General features: G+C 40.7%; 1 protein-coding gene across 3 annotated transcripts in view; it reads left to right on the top strand.

Annotated features, from left to right (window-relative positions):
* TBX5 (T-box transcription factor 5) overlaps positions 1 to 14244 on the top strand; it is a 56536-nt gene extending 42292 nt beyond the window's left edge. For all 3 annotated transcript variants that reach the window (XM_051972859.1, XM_051972861.1, XM_051972860.1), the window contains 2 exons: positions 2933 to 3159; positions 11416 to 14244. In XM_051972859.1, the coding sequence (XP_051828819.1) occupies positions 2933 to 3159; positions 11416 to 11990 (802 nt within the window). In that variant the 3' untranslated portion in view covers positions 11991 to 14244. The remainder of the gene's footprint in view (positions 1 to 2932; positions 3160 to 11415) is intronic.
* Positions 14245 to 18363: the final 4119 nt, after the last annotated feature.

Here is an 18363-nt window from a genome sequence, read left to right as displayed (position 1 = left end):
AAAAGCTTAATGACTGAGGTGGTATGGAGAAGGGAGCCCCTTGCAAAGAAGTATTGTATGAGGATGAGTGGTTATTTTACCACCATCACCATTATGCTTAGGGGAACGTTGATAATCAGAAACAGGATTTGGTCTTTGCAGAACATAATTTTGGAGCTTGGCAATGTTGACTTACACTTTGAGAATTCCATGAAGCCTGCTGATGTACTCCCTTGTAAAATCTTGGGGCCAACATTTTCAGGCCATTTTCCCTTAATTAAAAAAAAACAAACATCTCAAGATTAAAAAAGAAAAGACATCCTCCCCCCCCCCATCAGTTCTAATGGAATGGCAACAGTTGGTACTCTGTGGCTGAGTAGGATGAATACAATTGCCATGGAGGTTCATCAGCTTCTAAGAGTGTGTGTGTGTGTGTGTGTGTGTGTGCGCGCGCATTTGTGTGTGTTTGTAGTTCAAGCTGTGTAATGGAAAAAAATACAAAGTAGGAGTTAGAGGCACATCTGACTGAGCCCATTAAACAAAATTCATTACATTAAGCCTTCTAGCCCTAGAGGGTGATTCTTTTGGATTGGTTGTTGGTTATGTTTAAATCACAGAGTGTTAGAATGTATAGTTTTCATAAGAGAAAGGCTAATCTAGTAGGGAATATGGAAGGGACATTAGAACAGGGGGTGTCAGGGCTGAGAGAGACCTTAGAACAGGGGATGTCAGGGTTGGAAGGGATGTCTAAGCTGGGAGAGACCCTAGAACAGGATGTCAGAACTTAGAGGGGCCTTAGAATGGGGATGTCAGAGCTAGAAGGGTGTTTAGGTAATACCTAATCCAGTTCTCTTATTTGATTGAAGAAGAGACCATTTTAGGAAAAGTAAATGATTCACTTAAGATAATTCAGTGTATCAGCAGCAATTGGAGTAATAGAATTTGAGGCTTCTGATTCCTAGTCCTCCTAGATAGTGGCGGCTGTCTTCGTGGAAGGGGATCCAGTACTTAGCTGATGGATATCCTGGCCAGATGTAGATGAGAAAGAGTGTACAGCTTCCAGGAGAGCTATTCTCCTTCAGAGATAGCTACCAAAGGCACCCTTGTTGTGGGCCTTTTAGGTCAGAGTAAATTGTTTGCTCTCCCCTCCCCCCAGATTCCCTTCTTCCTCCTTAGAACCAGGGAACCCCAAGGGACACATCTCCTCTGGATGCTGCAGGGAGCCTCAGCAGGACCTCATAGGAGTAAAACCTGTAAATGTTAGTGGGGCACAGGTAGGGGCAATATGTTTTTTCCCCTTACAGGGGTCCTCAAACTTTTTAAATAGGGGGGCAGTTCACTGTCCCTCAGACTATTGGAGGACTGGACTATAGTAAAAACAAAAACTGTTTTGTGGGCCTTTAAATAAAGAAACTTCATAGCCCTGGGGGAGGGGGATAAATGTCCTCAGCTGCTGCATCTGGCCCAAGGGCCGTAGTTTGGGGACCCCTGATCTAAAGTCTGGGCCTCAGTATCTCCATCTGTAGAATGATGACATCAGTTATTAGAGCTGAGAGAGACCTTAAGATTATGATTTGTGGATGAAGGTATGGAATTGCTTAGTTCGAGAAGTGGTGGGAAATGATAATTACTCAAAGGCCAGGGCAAGTCGCCGAGTGGACAAACATTGAAGAGGCTGCTAAATATCAGGGACTGTAGGAGGTCCTGATGATAAAAAGGAAAGAAACAAACAAACAAACAAGCTGCTCATGCTCTTCAGGAGCTCACACAGCATGCAAACAACTATGGACAAACAAGATAATTATAATGGTGAGAATTTAGAGAGGTTTTCAAAGGCTCTTTACATGTGTAATCTCATTTGAGCCTTATAACAGCCCGGGAAAGTAGATCATGTTTTTTTTTTTCCCCAATTTTGGTTGTTAAGTTATGTCTCACTCCTTAGGATCCCATTTGGGGTTTTCTTGGCAAAAATACTGGAGCGACAGACCATTTCCTTTTCTAGCACATTTTACAGGTGAGGAAACTGAGGCAAACAGGATTAAATGATTTCTCCAAGGTTATATAGCTAGTAAAAGTCTGAGGCAGATTTGAATTCAGGGCTTCTTGTGCCTGGTAGAAGATTGAATCTAGTTTAGCCTGCCTGCTGAGATGTCTTCCCTAGGGTGTGGCTATTGTGTGCATGTTGCAACTTCTTAAAACCACAGCTGAGAGTTGGGTGAAGGTGGACCCTAAAGGTGGATGAGCAGCCCAGATCAACTCAAGTACATGAAGACTTCCTCTGGTATATTAGGAGGATGCAAACAATGTGTTCCAAAGCCCAGGAAGGCGGCAGAAGGAGGTGCTGTGCAATGCTTAGAGCTTGGCCAGTGTCATCCACTCCATCCTGGGCCATCACCAGTCATCTTGGCTTTTGTCCTTTCATTAAACTTGCATGACTAGGGAAGAGAGATCAAGGCTGAGGATTTTGTGCAATTCTGCCACACTTTAATCCAATTCACACAATGATTCAAGACATCACCACAAAGGCCAAACAGCAACACATCCAGCATCCTTCTCCATGCTACATTATGCATACCGTTGTTCAGTTGGGAAGAAAAGGGGGGGGGGGAGGTTAAACTTTGAAATTGACAATGTCTGGGTCACGTTTATTTTTTTCATATTTTCAGTATTTGTACTTTGTATCTATAGTCTATCCATCTATCCATCTATCTACCTATCATCTATCTATCTGTCTGTCTATCTATCTGCCAATTCTATCTACCTATTCATCTATACATCTTTCTCTCTATTCTTTCTTTCTATCTATCTAACTGTCCATCTGGGTCTATCCATCTATCTACCTACCTACTACCCATCCATCTATCTATCTATCTGCATTTTTTTTCTGTTCTAAAGAGCAAAATCAATTTTTAAAGTGAATCAAGTCATTTAAAAATACATCTGTGTTTTCCAGTAAAGAGTACCCAGTGGTTCCCAGGAGTACAGTGAGACAGAAAGTCACTGCCAATCATAGCCCCTTTAGTGGGGAGGCCCGAGTTCTTGCAACCTCTTCCAACTTGGGATCCCAGTACCAGTGCGAGAATGGCGTCTCCAGTACCTCCCAGGATCTGCTACCCCCTCCCAACCCATACCCGCTGTCCCAAGAGCATGGCCAGATTTACCATTGCACCAAGAGAAAAGGTAAGCCTTCTTTCCCCACCATCCTTTCTCCCCATCACCTTTCCCCTCTCTTTTCTCTCTTTCTCCTCCCATCTTATCCCACGATGCCCCATATCCTTCCCAGGTTCCAGGTTTCTTTCCTCAATCATGTTGGAGGACTGCCAAAAGTTAGATGAGAATTTTGGCAATCAGCAAGCATTCATTAAACACCTACTGTGTGCAAGGACTGTGCTGAGAAAAAAGAAAGAAATATGAAGGCACTTGATTACTAAAGCACTATCTAGAAAACATATTTGAGAAAGATCATTAAGTCTATTTTCCAAGAGAGGAAACTGAGGCCCAAGGATGAGAAAATGTTTATCTGAGATCAGAAAAAAGCTGAACTAGAAACTAGCTCAAAGCCATATCCTTTGCCTCCTCTCCTATTCCAGAGTTATTCCTGTTAAACTACATTGTCTAAGAAAAGCTGCAACAGTTGTGCCCTGATTGAAATACATTTAGTTGACGTGGCTTTTTTATGTGGCATAGAATTCTGGGCTTCGTCTAGAGAGCCCTAGTAACAATTGTGACATTTATTAGCTGTGTGAACATGGGTATATCACTTAATCTCTCTGAGGGTCCCCAGTCAAGTTTTTAATAACACCTATAGGACCACAGGATTGTTGTGTGGATCAAATGAATAATAGAACTTTTCAGACATCAAAGTACTACATAAATGCAGCTTGTTACTGCTGTTGTTAATATCATTATGGACCATGAGGATATTAAATTTCATCTAGGAAGTCAGTCCCAGGAACAAGGAGCTGGACAATTGTTTCTCTCCACTGGTAGAGTGGACAAGACTACATCGGGATTGGTAGCAAGAGGAGCTAGATTAAAATTCTCCTTCAGATTCTATCTGTGTGATTGTGGGAAAGTCACTCAAAATATCAATTAACAAGCATTTATTAATTAGTTGGAGGACTAGATAAATGATATCCAATCAGCAGTGTGCGCTGGAACCAGCTCAAGCTGACTGGAGAGCTGCTTGTTAAATTTTCAGTGAGAGCATTCACACTACAGAATTTGGCAAATGCTACATGTCAAGGCTTGATGTGTTGTTTTATTGCTTGTCAGATCAAATGTTAAAATGCGGTTTCAGCTTTACAGTGTATCATGCATACATTTTTTTCCCAGGAGAGCTGGTTGTTAAACATTTACCAGCACATTCCTGCTTCTAATCCAATCCAACCCAATTCAATTGCCTACTGTGTATTCAGTGCTGGGAACAGAAACAATCTAATAATGATAGCTGTCCTCAAATAGCTTACATTCTAGTGCCAGATAGTAGTTAATGTTGTTCAGTCATTTAGCTGTGTCCAATTCTTTGTTGGGCCCTTAAACCATAATGTAAGTGGGGTTTTCTTGGCAAAGATAATGGAGTGGCTTGGCATTTCCTTCTGTAATATAATAAGACAAACAGAGGTTTGAGAGTCAGAGACTGGATTTGAATTCAGGTGTTTCTGAAATCAGGCCTAGAACTCCATTGATAGAGTCATTTAACTACTTATGATAGGTAACAGAACAATTGAACTTGGATCCCCTGACTGCAGATGCAGAATACTTCTCAGTCTTCTTTATCTTGACTTTTTCTTTAGCCAAAATGAGTCGTTCCTCCATCCATGTGAGAAAGCCATCTGTTTCCCAAATCCCCGCTGGTTGTTTTCATGTTTTTTTTGTTTTTGTTTTTCAACTCCCAAACAAGTGACTTTGCTTAAAGAGTGACTTTTCTCTTGGAATCCAGATTCTAGAGGAAACCATGTGTCTCCTCTCACCCCCCTACCCTCACCTTGGAAAGCCACATTTGTTTCAAGATTGGAGTGGGGCTCCCCTCAGATCAAGGCTTTGTTCCCAGAGTTTCCCAGCTTACCTGATGCACATTTGAATGATCCAAGCTTCAAAGCCTGAACAATATCACTTGAAAGGGCTCCCTGGCAATGTGCCCAGCATATCTGCTCCTGACACATGTACACAAACATTTCTGAAACTCCTCTTTGAGTGATTGGTCGGGGTTGTTCTACAGAGCAGAGAGGCAAGGGCTTTCTCCCAGCAGATGAACCCGATAAAGTGGGCCTTCCAAGACCCCAGCAGGGGATCCATTTTAAATGCACCCTCTTTTCTATCTTCTGCTTATCTTCCGTGGAGCCCTCGGTCTAGAGTTCCACTCTATTGTGGCCCATCCAGACTCGAGATAGGGGTCTCTGGGGGCCCCAACAAAGAGTCACAAGGTTTGAATTATAAAACACTGTCGATTAAATTAATACCAGACCCAAAGAAGGGGGAAGAAGAATTTAAGAAAGAAATCCATGCCTTTTATAGATTAAATATTTACAGTAATGTGCATGTAAATAAATTCTTTTAAATGTAGTTGGAAATCTTGGAATACCTAATGGATGAATGCAGATTTAGTGTTATGAAGTTACTGTCTTGATTAAGCTGGGGTACGATTTCCCAAGATCCAGTTTAAGAGCCTGTGGCCTTTCACAGACCTCAAGCTGGAAGATACATTTGAGGTCTCTTAGTTAAACTTCTCATTTTTACCAGAAGGAATCTGAAGTTTAGAGAGTATAAATGATTTGCTCAGAGTCACACAGTTAAATAATTACAAACCAAGCCGGGAATAAAATTTAAGTCTTCAATCCTGAAATGTTTCTGCAATCCTGAAGTGTTTCTGCTGTATTGTGATTTTGCCTAGTGATGGGAGAGGCAGGTAGTAGAAAACTTGTTGGCTTTAGAGTTGGGAGTCAGTTAACTTAAATGTCTTCCAATTGGAGGTGAATTGGAGTCAACTCAGACTAGCTTGAGAGAGCCGGTTGTTAAATTTCACCATGAGCATTTACCCTTTGAAAATTGCCAAATGTTACAAATCAGAGTCTTGGAACCAATTCAGACTCAAGAGAGCCAGTTGTTAAATTTCAAATCACAGTCTTGGCTCTGCTTCCTTACTGCCTGTGAGACTTTGGGTAAGTTATTTAACCTCTTTGCCTCAGTTTCCTTACCCATTTAAAAGAGGAAATTGGACTAGATAACCTCTAAAATCTCTTTCAGCTCTTGAACTATGACACTGTGACCTTGGGCAAGTGATTTTGCGCCTCAGTGCCTCAGTTTTCCCCACATGTAAAAGTAAGGATCCCAATGGTTCTTTCCCATTCTGTGTCTAAGATCTTATGATAGAGGGGAGAGGACAAAGGCCTTTTGATGAAGCCTCTGTAGAGGCTGGACAACCCCGTGGAAGTGCTTCACAGACTCCATGCCTGTCCAGCTGCCTGAACCTTTATAGAAATCTCTGCCCTTCTCACCCTGCTGACTGGCCTGTCCCAGAAAAGTGACAGGCAGCATTCCAGCCCATCTCCCACTGCTCTGCATCCAGACAACTATAGACCATTCATCATGGGCGTCTACATTGTAAGGTGATAAGAAATCGGCAGAAATTTCCTTTCAGTTTGGAACCCCCATTAAGTGATGTCTCCCTGGGTGGTTTCCCCACCCCCAGTCATGTCCATTATCTCATTTCCCCTCATTGTCACTGGGGAGACAACTATCTCTTTGCCAGTGAGCTCCTGAGCTGGGGCCCCTGTGATGGGAAAGGGCCAGAGCTGGCCAGAGGGATACATGGAGCCCTTGTGTTTCAACTCTCCTGTCTCCTGCCTATCTCTCTCCCAGTGGACTGGGCCAGCTGGGGAAAGGGCTTTTATCAAGCAGGGGAGTGGGGCTGGGGCCTGGGAGAGACCCCCATTGGACTCCTCCACTGGCCTCCGCTGGGAGTGAGAGCAGCTCCATTCTTGTTTTGATTTCTCTCCCACCATCACCCACACCTAAGGAATCAATGACAGTCCATAGACAGGTTTTCACTCAAAGCATCAAAGTGAGTGAGGAGCCCATCACTGAGTTTGCTTTTAAAAGGAGAGCCAGGGATGATGGAGGCTGAGGGGCTTGAAATTCAGTCTCCCATTTGTCTGGTGCCTCTCAGCGTGGTGATACGTCAGAGGACTCTGGGCAAGCCACTTCACCCTGTCTGCCTCAGTTTCCTTATCTGTAAAATTAGCTGAAGAAAGTGGCAAATCACTCCAGTATCTCTGCCAAGACAACCTCAAATGAAGTCATGAAGACCCCACAACTGAAAAATCACTGAACAACAATAGATATGCCTGACAGTGTGCTAGGGATACAATGAAAAGCAGATGACAATCTGCTCATAAGGAGTTCATATTCTAAACTTCCCAGGATTGTTGGGACTTGTGTGAAGTGTTCTGCAAATCTGAAATAACTCTAGATATACGAGCTCTCCTTATTGTTCTATCCTTAGGCCCCTTTAAGTTTAGACACTCAGTTCTAAGATCTTCCTTCATTTTTGACATTTAATGCTCCAAGTTCCAAGTTCTCTTTCTACTCTGATATTCCAGGTTCTATGACTCTGATATTCTATGTTCTTTAACCACTCTTGAGTTCTGATATGCCATGTTCTATAGGCTCTCTGAATTCTGATATTCCATGTTCTACAACTCTTCTGAACTCTGATATTCCATGTTCTACAGCCCTTCTAAATTCAGATATTACAGATACTACACTTTTTCTGAGCTCTGATATTCCATGTTTAAGGTATTGTTAGCTTTGATTTTTTGTATTCTAAGTTTCTGCCCAGCTCTAATAATCCTTTGATCTAGAAATCTTAACTTTGATATTTTCTGTTTTAAGGACTCTTCTGGTTCAAATGTTCTAGAATTTAAACTCCATCCCAACATGTTCTGTATTTTAGAATTTCTATTTATCTAGAATCCAAAGAATCAGATCCATTTTTTTTTCAATATGTAAAATGAAAATGGGTCTTTATAAAGATGAGTCTGAGTTTCTTTGGGGTCCTGAAGTGACTTCTGATTCAACTCCCACTTCATATTGGTTTCATTAGGAATCCATTTTTTTGATATTCTTTGAAAAATAGTATCCTAATTACTCTCAGATAACCAAAAGATAAACAGACCTACCCTATTCCCTCTAGTTTCCCAACCTCTCTGGAGGAAAAAAGGGAACTTATCTGAACAATTTTGATAGTATGTTAAATTATTTTTTGCAAAGTAAGTGCTCCATATGCACAATGACATTCAATCTTGTGACTACCTTGTGAGGAAGATTTTTTTATTTATTTCCTCTTTATAAACAAGGAAGTTGAGGCACAGAAAGAGATGAAATGACTTCCCTATGTTTTCATAAACAGTAAGTGGTAGAGAAGGGATTGAGTGTGGATTCCTCCAGGCAGCAATAAGTCTAGTATTCTTCCCATAATGTCCATAATAAACCAATAATGAAAATATATCTCTATAAAATGTACCCTCATTTTTTCCCCCATGGATCTGATTCTGAGCTAGAGAGGATATGAGATGGTCAATGGCTAGTTTGAATGAGGCAGCTGCCATTTCATTCTGCTAAGGTTCAGAATCAGATGTCTGGGAAATTAAAAGAGAGGAACTGATAATTTTACAATTTTCCTAAAATGTGTGCTAGCACCTCTCTTATTTTTCTTTCTTTTACTTTTAGCAGATTTGGAAGGGGATCAGAAACTTTTGAGTAGTATTCCTCTCCTTCCCTCTCCAAAGTGTACTCTGCAACTGTATTCTCTATTATCAAGAAGGGGAAATGCCTGTTTAAATGGAAAATTTTGATGGTTGTAACTTAAACAACAATGGAAAAATTCAGAGCTATGGGTTTTTATCATTTCTCCTCCCTTCTCCACTCTTCTCCTTTTCCCTCCTCTCCTCTCTTCTCCTCTTGCCTCCTCTCATCTCCTGTTCTCGATTTTTTTTTCTCTCCTCTCTCCTGACTGTCAGAATTTTTCATTTTTTTTCCTAGATGCTTTGTATCCTGGGTCCCCCCTAAGTGTACTGAAAAGGGAATAACCAATAGCTGGCTGTTCAGCCTGATCTCACCCAGGTCTTTGGCTCTAAGTTAAATTTGGTTGAATAAGCTTCCATTTTATGAGCATCAAGCTGAACTACTATCATTTGTGGATGGGGCAGTTTCCCAAACCGTGGTGGAGCCAAAGGCCCCCATTACATGGGTGCCTTTTTCTGATCTCTGAACCCCTAGCTTTAAGATATCCAGTTGAAGTACCTCCTTGAATCAAAAGGTTCTTGATGCTTCCAGCTGCTGATACACCTTCTTCTCAAAGATTACATAATATCTACTATATGCGCTTCTTTATATGTTATTATTCACTTGTGTCCAGTTCCTTGTGACTTCTTTGGGGTTTTCTAGGCAAAGATACTGGAGTGGTTTGCCATTTCCTTCCTTTCTAGCTCATTTTACAGATGAGGAAACTGAGCTACCTCAGGTAAAATGACTCCCACTTTTCTTGAGTGTCAAGGCCAATTTGAGCTCCAGGTCCAGTGCTCTGATTCACTGCCCTACCTACATTCCCTTTTCTTGTACATACCAAATTATATATACAGTTTCCCCATTAAGATATAAAGTTTTTGAGGGCAGCAATAGCATTTTTATATTTCTTTGTATCCTCAAAGTTTAGTATAGTATTTGGCACACAGGAACAACCCAATACTTATTGATTTTTCATTGTTATATTGGTTAATTGGTTGATCTAGACCTATCCGCCCTTATTTTATAAATGAGGAAACTTAAGGACCAAAGAGATTTAGTGATTTGCCCATAGTTATACAAATAGTGAGTAGTAACATCAGCATTTGAACCCAGATTCTCTCATTTTTCCTGCTACCTCGGCCTGCCCTCCAATACTCACGCTTGAAAGGATACTCTCTGAACCAATCTGCAAAATCCCAAGTTTGCAAAGGCATGGGTGTGGAAGGCTTTATTTTTTACCCAGAGGTCATGTTACTCTTGTTGAGGTGAAGATCTGAATTCAATTAGCCAACCAACAAACATTGATTAAGCTCTTATTGTGACTGGGCATTGTGCTAAACATTGGGGATACAAAGAAAGGCAAAAGTCTGGCCCCTACCCTATCTTACATTCATCCATGTAAGTTTATTTAAGAGAAATGCAAAAATTGCAAGATAGGTAACTACAGCTCACAATGAATTTTCACCTCTGATACCTACCCATTGGGGTATAAGAGGGATGTTTAGGGGAAGTGAGGACAGATCGGAACACAGTGTATTGGCTTGACTGATGGAGCTGGAGGAGCTGTCTTAATTCATTTTTGTTGACGACCTTTCTAGTGCTTGGGATTCTAAGAATCAATATAATTCAATAACTGTGCTGGACGTAATTGAATGATAACATATACAGATGCAAATAGAGTAGGTATTGGGTAATCTTTCAGAAGAAGGTATCAACATCTGGAAGCGCCAAGAACCTTTTGATTCAAGGTGGTACTTGAACTGGGAATCTTGAAAGCCAGGAGTTCAGAGATCAGATAAAGCCATTGAATGCAACTCAAAATCATGGGAATGAAAGATGGAACAGTGGATGAAGGTCATAAGTTAGGCTGAGAAGGCTGAACTCTAAAGTCTGTGGATGGGGTTATTATTGTATACCTATTACTTAGCTCAGGACTTGGGATAACTTGGGTGCCTATTGATGCATCTATAATTTCCAAGTCCTATGTGGTAAAATGGGGGGAAAAAAACCAATCAGAAAACAAAATATTCAACTGGTTTGGGACATTTGGATTTTAAGCCACTTTTGTTGCTAATTTATGATGTGACCTCAGCTTTGTGTTTTAGCTAATTCTGTACCTTTAAGGTCCCTTCCAGTTCTAAATCTCTAGCTTTAGGTCTTGAGTAATCTGTCAATTGGACTACATGGCCTCTAAGCTTCTCTTCCAGATCTAAATCATGTGATCTTAATAGTTTATGTTTTTAGGGTCTCTGTTTCCATAACTGCAAAATGAGGGCTAGCTAATTTAAGGAATGACCTTTTCCCAAGTAACAGGTTAACACAATAGAAATAGCCACTGTGACAACAGAAGCAGATTCAAACCCAAATTTCCTAACAAACCAATGGCCTTTTGCTATAATCATGGCTTTTCAGCCTGTGGGTCCTTGGGCATTAAATCACTTAACCTTTCTAGGGCTCATCCTCATGCCCTAGTAAGCGATTTAGAATGGATGATCCCTGAGCTACATAAGTGATACAAGTGATTATTGTGACCCTGTGATTACTGTTTATCCCTTAGCCAGGCCATACTGAGGTTGTTATTGCTATCTCTTACCATCCTTTTTTCAGTTCATTGGGCATCAGTATATTCAATTTCTTATCTTTTATCAGATGAGGAATGTTCCACCACTGATCATCCCTACAAAAAGCCCTACATGGAGACGTCCCCCACCGAAGAGGATCCCTTCTATCGGTCCAGTTACTCCCAGCAGCAGGGGCTGAATCCCTCCTACAGGACTGAGTCTGCCCAACGCCAAGCCTGCATGTATGCCAGCTCTGCTCCCCCCACAGACTCCGTGCCCAGCCTGGAAGACATTAGCTGTAATACGTGGCCCGCCATGCCTTCGTACAGCAGCTGTACAGTGACCGCCATGCAGTCTGTGGATAGACTCCCCTACCAGCATTTCTCAGCCCACTTCACTTCGGGGCCCTTGGTGCCCCGTTTGGCTGGGGTGGCCAATCACAGCTCCCCCCAGCTCGGGGAGAGCATGTTTCAGCACCAGACATCCGTCTCCCATCAGCCCGTGGTACGGCAGTGTGGGCCGCAGACCAGCCTCCAGTCTCCTGGCAGCATACAGCCTGCCGAGTTCCTGTACTCTCACGGGGTACCGCGAACCCTCTCTCCTCATCAGTACCACTCTGTCCATGGGGTGGGCATGGTGCCAGAGTGGAGTGAGAACAGCTAAGACTGAGCAAGGGACTTTGATGGCAGACATGAAAGACAAGGGAGAATGAGAGACAGAAACCTTATTTGGCAAGATTTCCTCAAAGCGGGCCCTCGCGCCAATTGGACGCTGATTTGAAACCACAATTCAAAAAATGTGACTTCTTTGTTTTGTTTCAAAAACTAAAAAAAAAAAAAACAAAAAAAAACAACCCCACTGAAAAAACAAATCTGCTCCGTGGTTCCCTCTCCTCTCACCTTCCAACCCACCTTCTGTGTCTACCCTGAGGCCTGAGCTGCGTTTCTGCATCTCAACACCAGAGCTGTAACTAGGGTAGGCCAACCAGAGCTTGGTCCCCAGGTGCCCTGGTTTAGAGGGCATAGCCAGCTCTTGCAGTCAATCAATCAACACATCAAGTCAACAAACATTCAGTAAGTGCTAATTAACACTGTGTTAATTGCTGAGGATACAAAGAAAGGTGAAAACAACCCAGTGACCTCAAGAAACTCACATTCTAATGGGGGAGACATATTAAAGTGCCTACTATGTACCAGGCACTGTGTTAGGAGCCGAGGATATCGATACAGATAATAAAGTATTCCCGATCTGAGACTTCCATGAGCTCCTTCCCCTTTTTTCTTTGTCCCCTGGTGACCATCATCCTCCCAGCAGTAGCCTCACCAAAGGCAATGTTTCAGGGTCCTTGTCTCCCCCTTTCTTCCCAACTCTTGGTAACTGATATCAACCTTTCTTGCCACTTGCCCCAAGCACTGTTTTGTGTGCTTGTTCTCCTGTTGCGACTCTGCTCAAAACAAATTCAACAAATCAAGCTAAGAATCATTTACAAAGTGCCTATTATGTACAAGGCACTGTGCTAGGTGCTGGTGATACAGAGACAAATTTAAAAAAAGGAAAGAAAAGGAAAAAAAGGAAAGAAAAGTAGTTCCTGTCCTCAGAGAGCTTACATTCTAGTGTCTTCCTTCTGGTCTTCGGACATTCTTCCATCTCCTGTTGACTCTCTTATCACAGAGTTCAACATCCCGATGCCTTGGATGTTCATTTCCTGGCCCGGATCCCTTGGTGTTAATGTTAACATTGTTATATAATAAATGATAATATATTTTTTCTCTCTCTTCTCTTAAAGGGACCTGGTCTCTTTTGGGTGGGAGACCCAGACAGGATGTGTTCCAACATGTACTTGTTTATGGATTAGCTTTTTTCCCCAATCATCTCTTGCTTCTTCCTCTTCTTATCCCCAAAAGATCCATATTCCCCTTGATTAAGAAAGTGTAGGTATCTACCTCTGACATAAGATATTTCTGCAAATGTCGAATGCAACCTAGCTCCTCTTTGTGTTTGATCTTTATAATAAAAACATGACACTCTCTTTTTGACCTGCCAATGGGACTAAGAAAGCTACTCCTGTCTCAGTCTGGTGAGGTTTCTTTCCAAAGACCTTTCCTGTTCCCTCTTCATAGTCAATGTGGGCTGAAGGCAAATGTGTTGCTTTTGGGGGAAAAAAGTGGAAAGTGATTGGTTTCGACTTGGGAAGAACTTTGATCATAAGAGGACCACCAACTCAGGAGTTGATGGAAGAGACAAAAAAGCCAAAATAAATGCATCCGTTGACCAAAAAGTAAATCAGTTGCGACTCCGGCCTCTATCCCCTGCCCTTCAACCCACTGACCCTGCCTGCAGAAATGGAAGAAGACTTTACAAGACACACTCTTATTTTCAAATTCTCTCTTTCCAAAGAAACCACAGCAATGCCAAAAGGAAACAAACTGTATTGGATGGTGGGGGGCGGGGGGGTGTGGTGGTGTGTGTGTGTGTGGGGATTTTTTAAAAAGAGCATAAAATGGTAAAAAAAAGTTTGTAAGTAAAACTATTGCAGGGTTCTTCAGATGTAATATTTTACTGGTACTATTTATTTATAAATAGGAATTCTAATTAAGTAATAACAGGTAATAAAACCAGTGTATCTGCTGGTTGAGAGCTTTTTATTTTATTGATACTCAAATCTAAGTTTGTTGTTTCCCCCCCTTTTCACATTGCTTTTTTTTTTTTTTGTATTTTTAAAAAAATCGACCCTAATGAAAAGAACAGGGTAAAATGTCTGAGTGTGGGAAAGTGTAAGTAAGCATGTGTATGGCTGTGAGTGTGCTCTTGCTATGTCTACATCTATGTTGCTAAGGAAAAAAAATATCCCCAAGTACTCTTTCCATATTCTTGTGTGTCAATTTATGCCTAATAAATGCCAAGTGCTTCAAAAGCACCCAGTGCCCAGATACTTGCCTTGCTAATTATTCTACTTTCAATCAATAAATCAACATTTATTAAGCACTTACTATGTGCCAGTAAAAACAACCTCTGTGAGCAGTAATAACTGGCCAACAGAGCTTTCTTTTTCTTTTTTCTCTTTCTCTTTCTCTCTTTTTTCTCTTTCTTTCTCTTTTTCTCTTTTCTCTTTCTTTTATTTTCTTTTTTTCTTTCTCTTTCTTTTTCTCTTTTTTCTCTTTCTCTTTCTTTCTCATTCTCTTTTTCTCTTTCTTTCTCTCTTTTTCTCTTGCTCTTTTTTCTCTCTTTTTCTCTTTCTCTCATTCTCTTTCTTTCCTTTCTCTTTCTCTCTTTTTTCTCTCTTTCTTTTTCTCTTTCTCTTCTCTCTTTATTTTTCTCTTTCTCTCTTTTTCTTTCTCTCTTTTTTCTCTCTCTCTTTCTCTCTTTTTCTTTCTCTTTTTTCTCTCTTTCTTTTTCTCTTTCTCTTTCTCTCTCTCTTTTCTCTTTCTCTCTTTTCTTTCTTTTTCTTTTTCTTTTTCTTTTCTTTCCTTTTTCTTTTCTTTCTCTTTCTGTCTTTTCTTTCTTAATTTCTTTCTCTTTTCTTTCTTTTTCTTTTTGTCTCTTTTCTCTTTTTCTTGCTCTTCTTTCTTTCACTTTCTCTTTCTTTCCTTCTTTCTTTCCTTTATTTTTCCATTCCTTTTCTTTCTCTTCCTTCTTTCTTTCCTCTTTACTTTCTTTCCTTTTTTCCTTTCCTTCTTTCCTTTCTTCTTTCCTTTTTTCCTTCTTTTTCCTTTCCTTTCTTCTTTCTTTCCTTCTTTCTCTTTTCCCTTTCTTTCCTTCTTTCTTTCTCTTCCTTCTTTCCTTTCTTTCCTTCTTTCTTTCCTTTCATTCTTTCATTTCCTTCTTTCTTTCTCTTCCTTCTTTCCTTTCTTTGCTTCTTTCCTTCTTTCCTTTTTTCTTCTTTCCTTCTTTCCTTCTTTCTTTCCTTTTTTCCTTTCCTTCTTTCTGTCCTTTCCTTTCTTTCCTTCTTCTTTCCTTATTTCTTTCTTTCCTTCCTTCTCTCCTTTTTTCTTTCTCTTTCCTCCCTCCCTTTTCTCCTTTTCTCTCTCCTTTTCTTCCCTCCCTCCCTTTCTCTCTCCCTCATTCCCTCCCCTTCCCTCCCCCCTCCTCCTCTCTCTCTCTCCTTAGACATTTTGATTTGAAACCTCCAAAGATGTTCCTCTGCCAGATTTTTTTTTTCACTAGGTAAAAGAAGCCATTCTCTACCTCATTTTTTTAAAACTAACTTTTTTTTTTATTATACCTTTTTATTTACAAGTCATATGCATGGGTAATTTTTTAGCATTGACAATTGTGAAACCTTTTGTTCCAACTTTTCCCCTCCTTCCCTCTACCCCTCGCCCCAGATGGCAGGTTGACCAATACATGTTAAATATGTTAAAGTATAAGTTACTTTATGCAATATATGTATACATGTCCATACAGTTATTTTGCTGTACAAAAAGAATCAGACTTTGAAATAGTGTACAATTAGCCTGTGAAAGAAATCAAAAATGCAGGCGGACAAAAATAGAGGGATTGGGAATTCTATGTAGTGGTTCATAGTCAACTCCCAGAGTTCTTTCCCTGGGTGTAGCTGGTTCAGTTCATTACTGCTCTATTGGAACTGATTTGGTTCATCTCATTGTTGAAGAGGGCCACGTTCATCAGAATTGATCATCGTATAGTATTGTTGTTGAAGTATATAATGATCTCCTGGTCCTGCTCATTTCACTCAGCATCAGTTCATATAAGTATCTCCAGGCCTTTCGGAAATCATCCTGTTGGTCATTTCTTACAGAACAATAATATTCCATAATTTTCATATACCGTAACTTATTTAACCATTCTCCAACTGATGGGCATCCACTCAATTTCCAGTTTCTGGCCACTACAAAGAGAGCTGCCACAAACATTCTTGCACATACAGGACCCTTTCCCTTCTTTGAAATCTATTTGGGATATAAGCCCAATAACACGGCTGGCTTGCTCTCCAGAATGGCTGGATGGATTCACAATTCCACCAACAATGTATCAGTGTCCCAGTTTTCCCACATCCCCTCCAACATTCTGCATTATCTTTCCCTGTCATTCTAGCCAATCTGACAGGTGTGTAGTGGTATCTCAGAGTTGTTTTAATTTGCATTTCTGATTAATAATGACCTGGAGCATCTCTTCATATGGCTAGAAATAGTTTCAATTTCTTCGTCTGAGAATTGTCTGTTCAGATCCTTTGACCATTTATCAATTGGAGAATGGTTTGATTTCTTATAAATAGAGTCAATTCTCTATATATTTTGGAAATGAGGCCTTTATCAGAACCTTTGACTGTTTTTTTACCTAACCTTAATCACTAATTGGGCATTGCCTCAGTCAAACTGAAACTTGTTAAAGATGTTACTTAAAAAGGCTAAGGCCTGTGTCAGTTCTGAAATCAGGAGGACCTGAGTTCAAATCTGACCTCAGAACTTGACATTTCATAGCTATGTGACCCTGAGTAAGTCACTTAACCCCAATTCCTTAGCAAAAAAACAAAAAGGGCTCTGATCTTTATCTTGCCCCTGGACCCAGAGGACTCTGGAGGAGAAAGTGAATCTCCTCCTCTCACTTATATCCAGTTCACTTGTATGTCAGGACACCTTCCTGAAGTCATGGTCATCTTTGAGAATAAAGGACAAACAACAGTAGATTGAAGGCAAGATGTAATAGTAAAGATAATGTTGGTATGAAGTTAGTAAGTTTTCATTAATACTTCCTCAGTGCCAGTCACTGTACTGGGTGTACAGAAGTTCTTAATAGAATGGGGTTGGCAACATGCAAACAACTCTGTATATACAAGTTGTATGTTGGAGGAGAAAGGCTGGGTTAGGGTTAGCTGCTCCATCAGTTCATTTTGCTCGGCCCCAACTCTTTTTTTTTTTTTTTTTTAATAATTTTTTATTGATAGAACGCACGCCAGGGTAATTTTTTACAGCATTATCCCTTGCATTCATTTCTGTTCCGATTTTTCCCCTCCCTCCCTCCACCCCTTCCCCCAGATGGCAAGAGTCCTTTACATGTTGAATGGGTTGCAGTATATCCTAGATACAATATATGTGTGCAGAACTGAACAGTTTTCTTGTTGCACAGGGAGAATTGAATTCAGAAGGTATAAATAACCTGGGAGGAAAAACATAAATGCAAGCAGTTTATATTCATTTCCAGTGTTCTTTCTCTGGGTGTAGCTGCTTCTGTCCATCTTTGATCAATTAAGGCTCTCTTTATCAAAGAGGTCCATTTCCATCAGAATACATCCTCAAACAGTATCATTGTTGAGGTATATAATGATCTCCTGATTCTGCTCATTTCACTCAGCATCAGTTCATGTAAGTCTCGCCAGTCCTCTCTGTATTCATCCTGCTGGTCGTTCCTTACAGAATAACAATATTCCATAACGTTCATATACCACAATTTACTCAACCATTCTCCAATTGATGGACATCCTTTCATTTTCCAGCTTCTAGCCACTACAAACAGGGCTGCCACAAACATTTTGTCGGCCCCAACTCTTGTTATCTGTGAGTAAGCCACTTCATCTTTCTGAGCTTCAGTTTCCTCATCTGTAAGATGAGATGGTTGAACTAGATTACCTTTAAAGTCCCTTCCTGATTCTATGAAGCAATGAAGTGTCTGAAGGACCCTTAAGTGGAAGAGGTAGATCACTTCCTTGGCTGAAGAGGGTGAAACCTGAAATATTCCATAGGAAGTTAGAGAGCCATGTTTAGTTTTAATATAAAGAAAATACAGAAAAACAAACTGTCCGATTATAGAATGGGCTGTCTTGGGGCATAGCTCACCAAGGAAGCGCCACTATTTGTGAAAAAGTGTTATAGAGAGTGTTTTAGTAGAAACACAAGTTCTAGGTTTGAAATCTGCCTCGGTTCCTGGTAAATCAAACTTGTCTGACCTTTGATTTCCTTATCTTTAAACTGAGAGGGGGCTGGTCTAGATTTTCCTAAAAAGGACAGTGAGAAAAACACTTCATCTGAAGTCAGAACACCCAGATTTAAATTCCATATCTGATACTTTTTATGTGCCC

Source organism: Antechinus flavipes, chromosome 1 (assembly GCF_016432865.1).
Source record: "Antechinus flavipes isolate AdamAnt ecotype Samford, QLD, Australia chromosome 1, AdamAnt_v2, whole genome shotgun sequence".
Classification (NCBI taxonomy): domain Eukaryota; kingdom Metazoa; phylum Chordata; class Mammalia; order Dasyuromorphia; family Dasyuridae; genus Antechinus; species Antechinus flavipes.
This window is presented reverse-complemented; position numbering and strand designations above follow the sequence as displayed.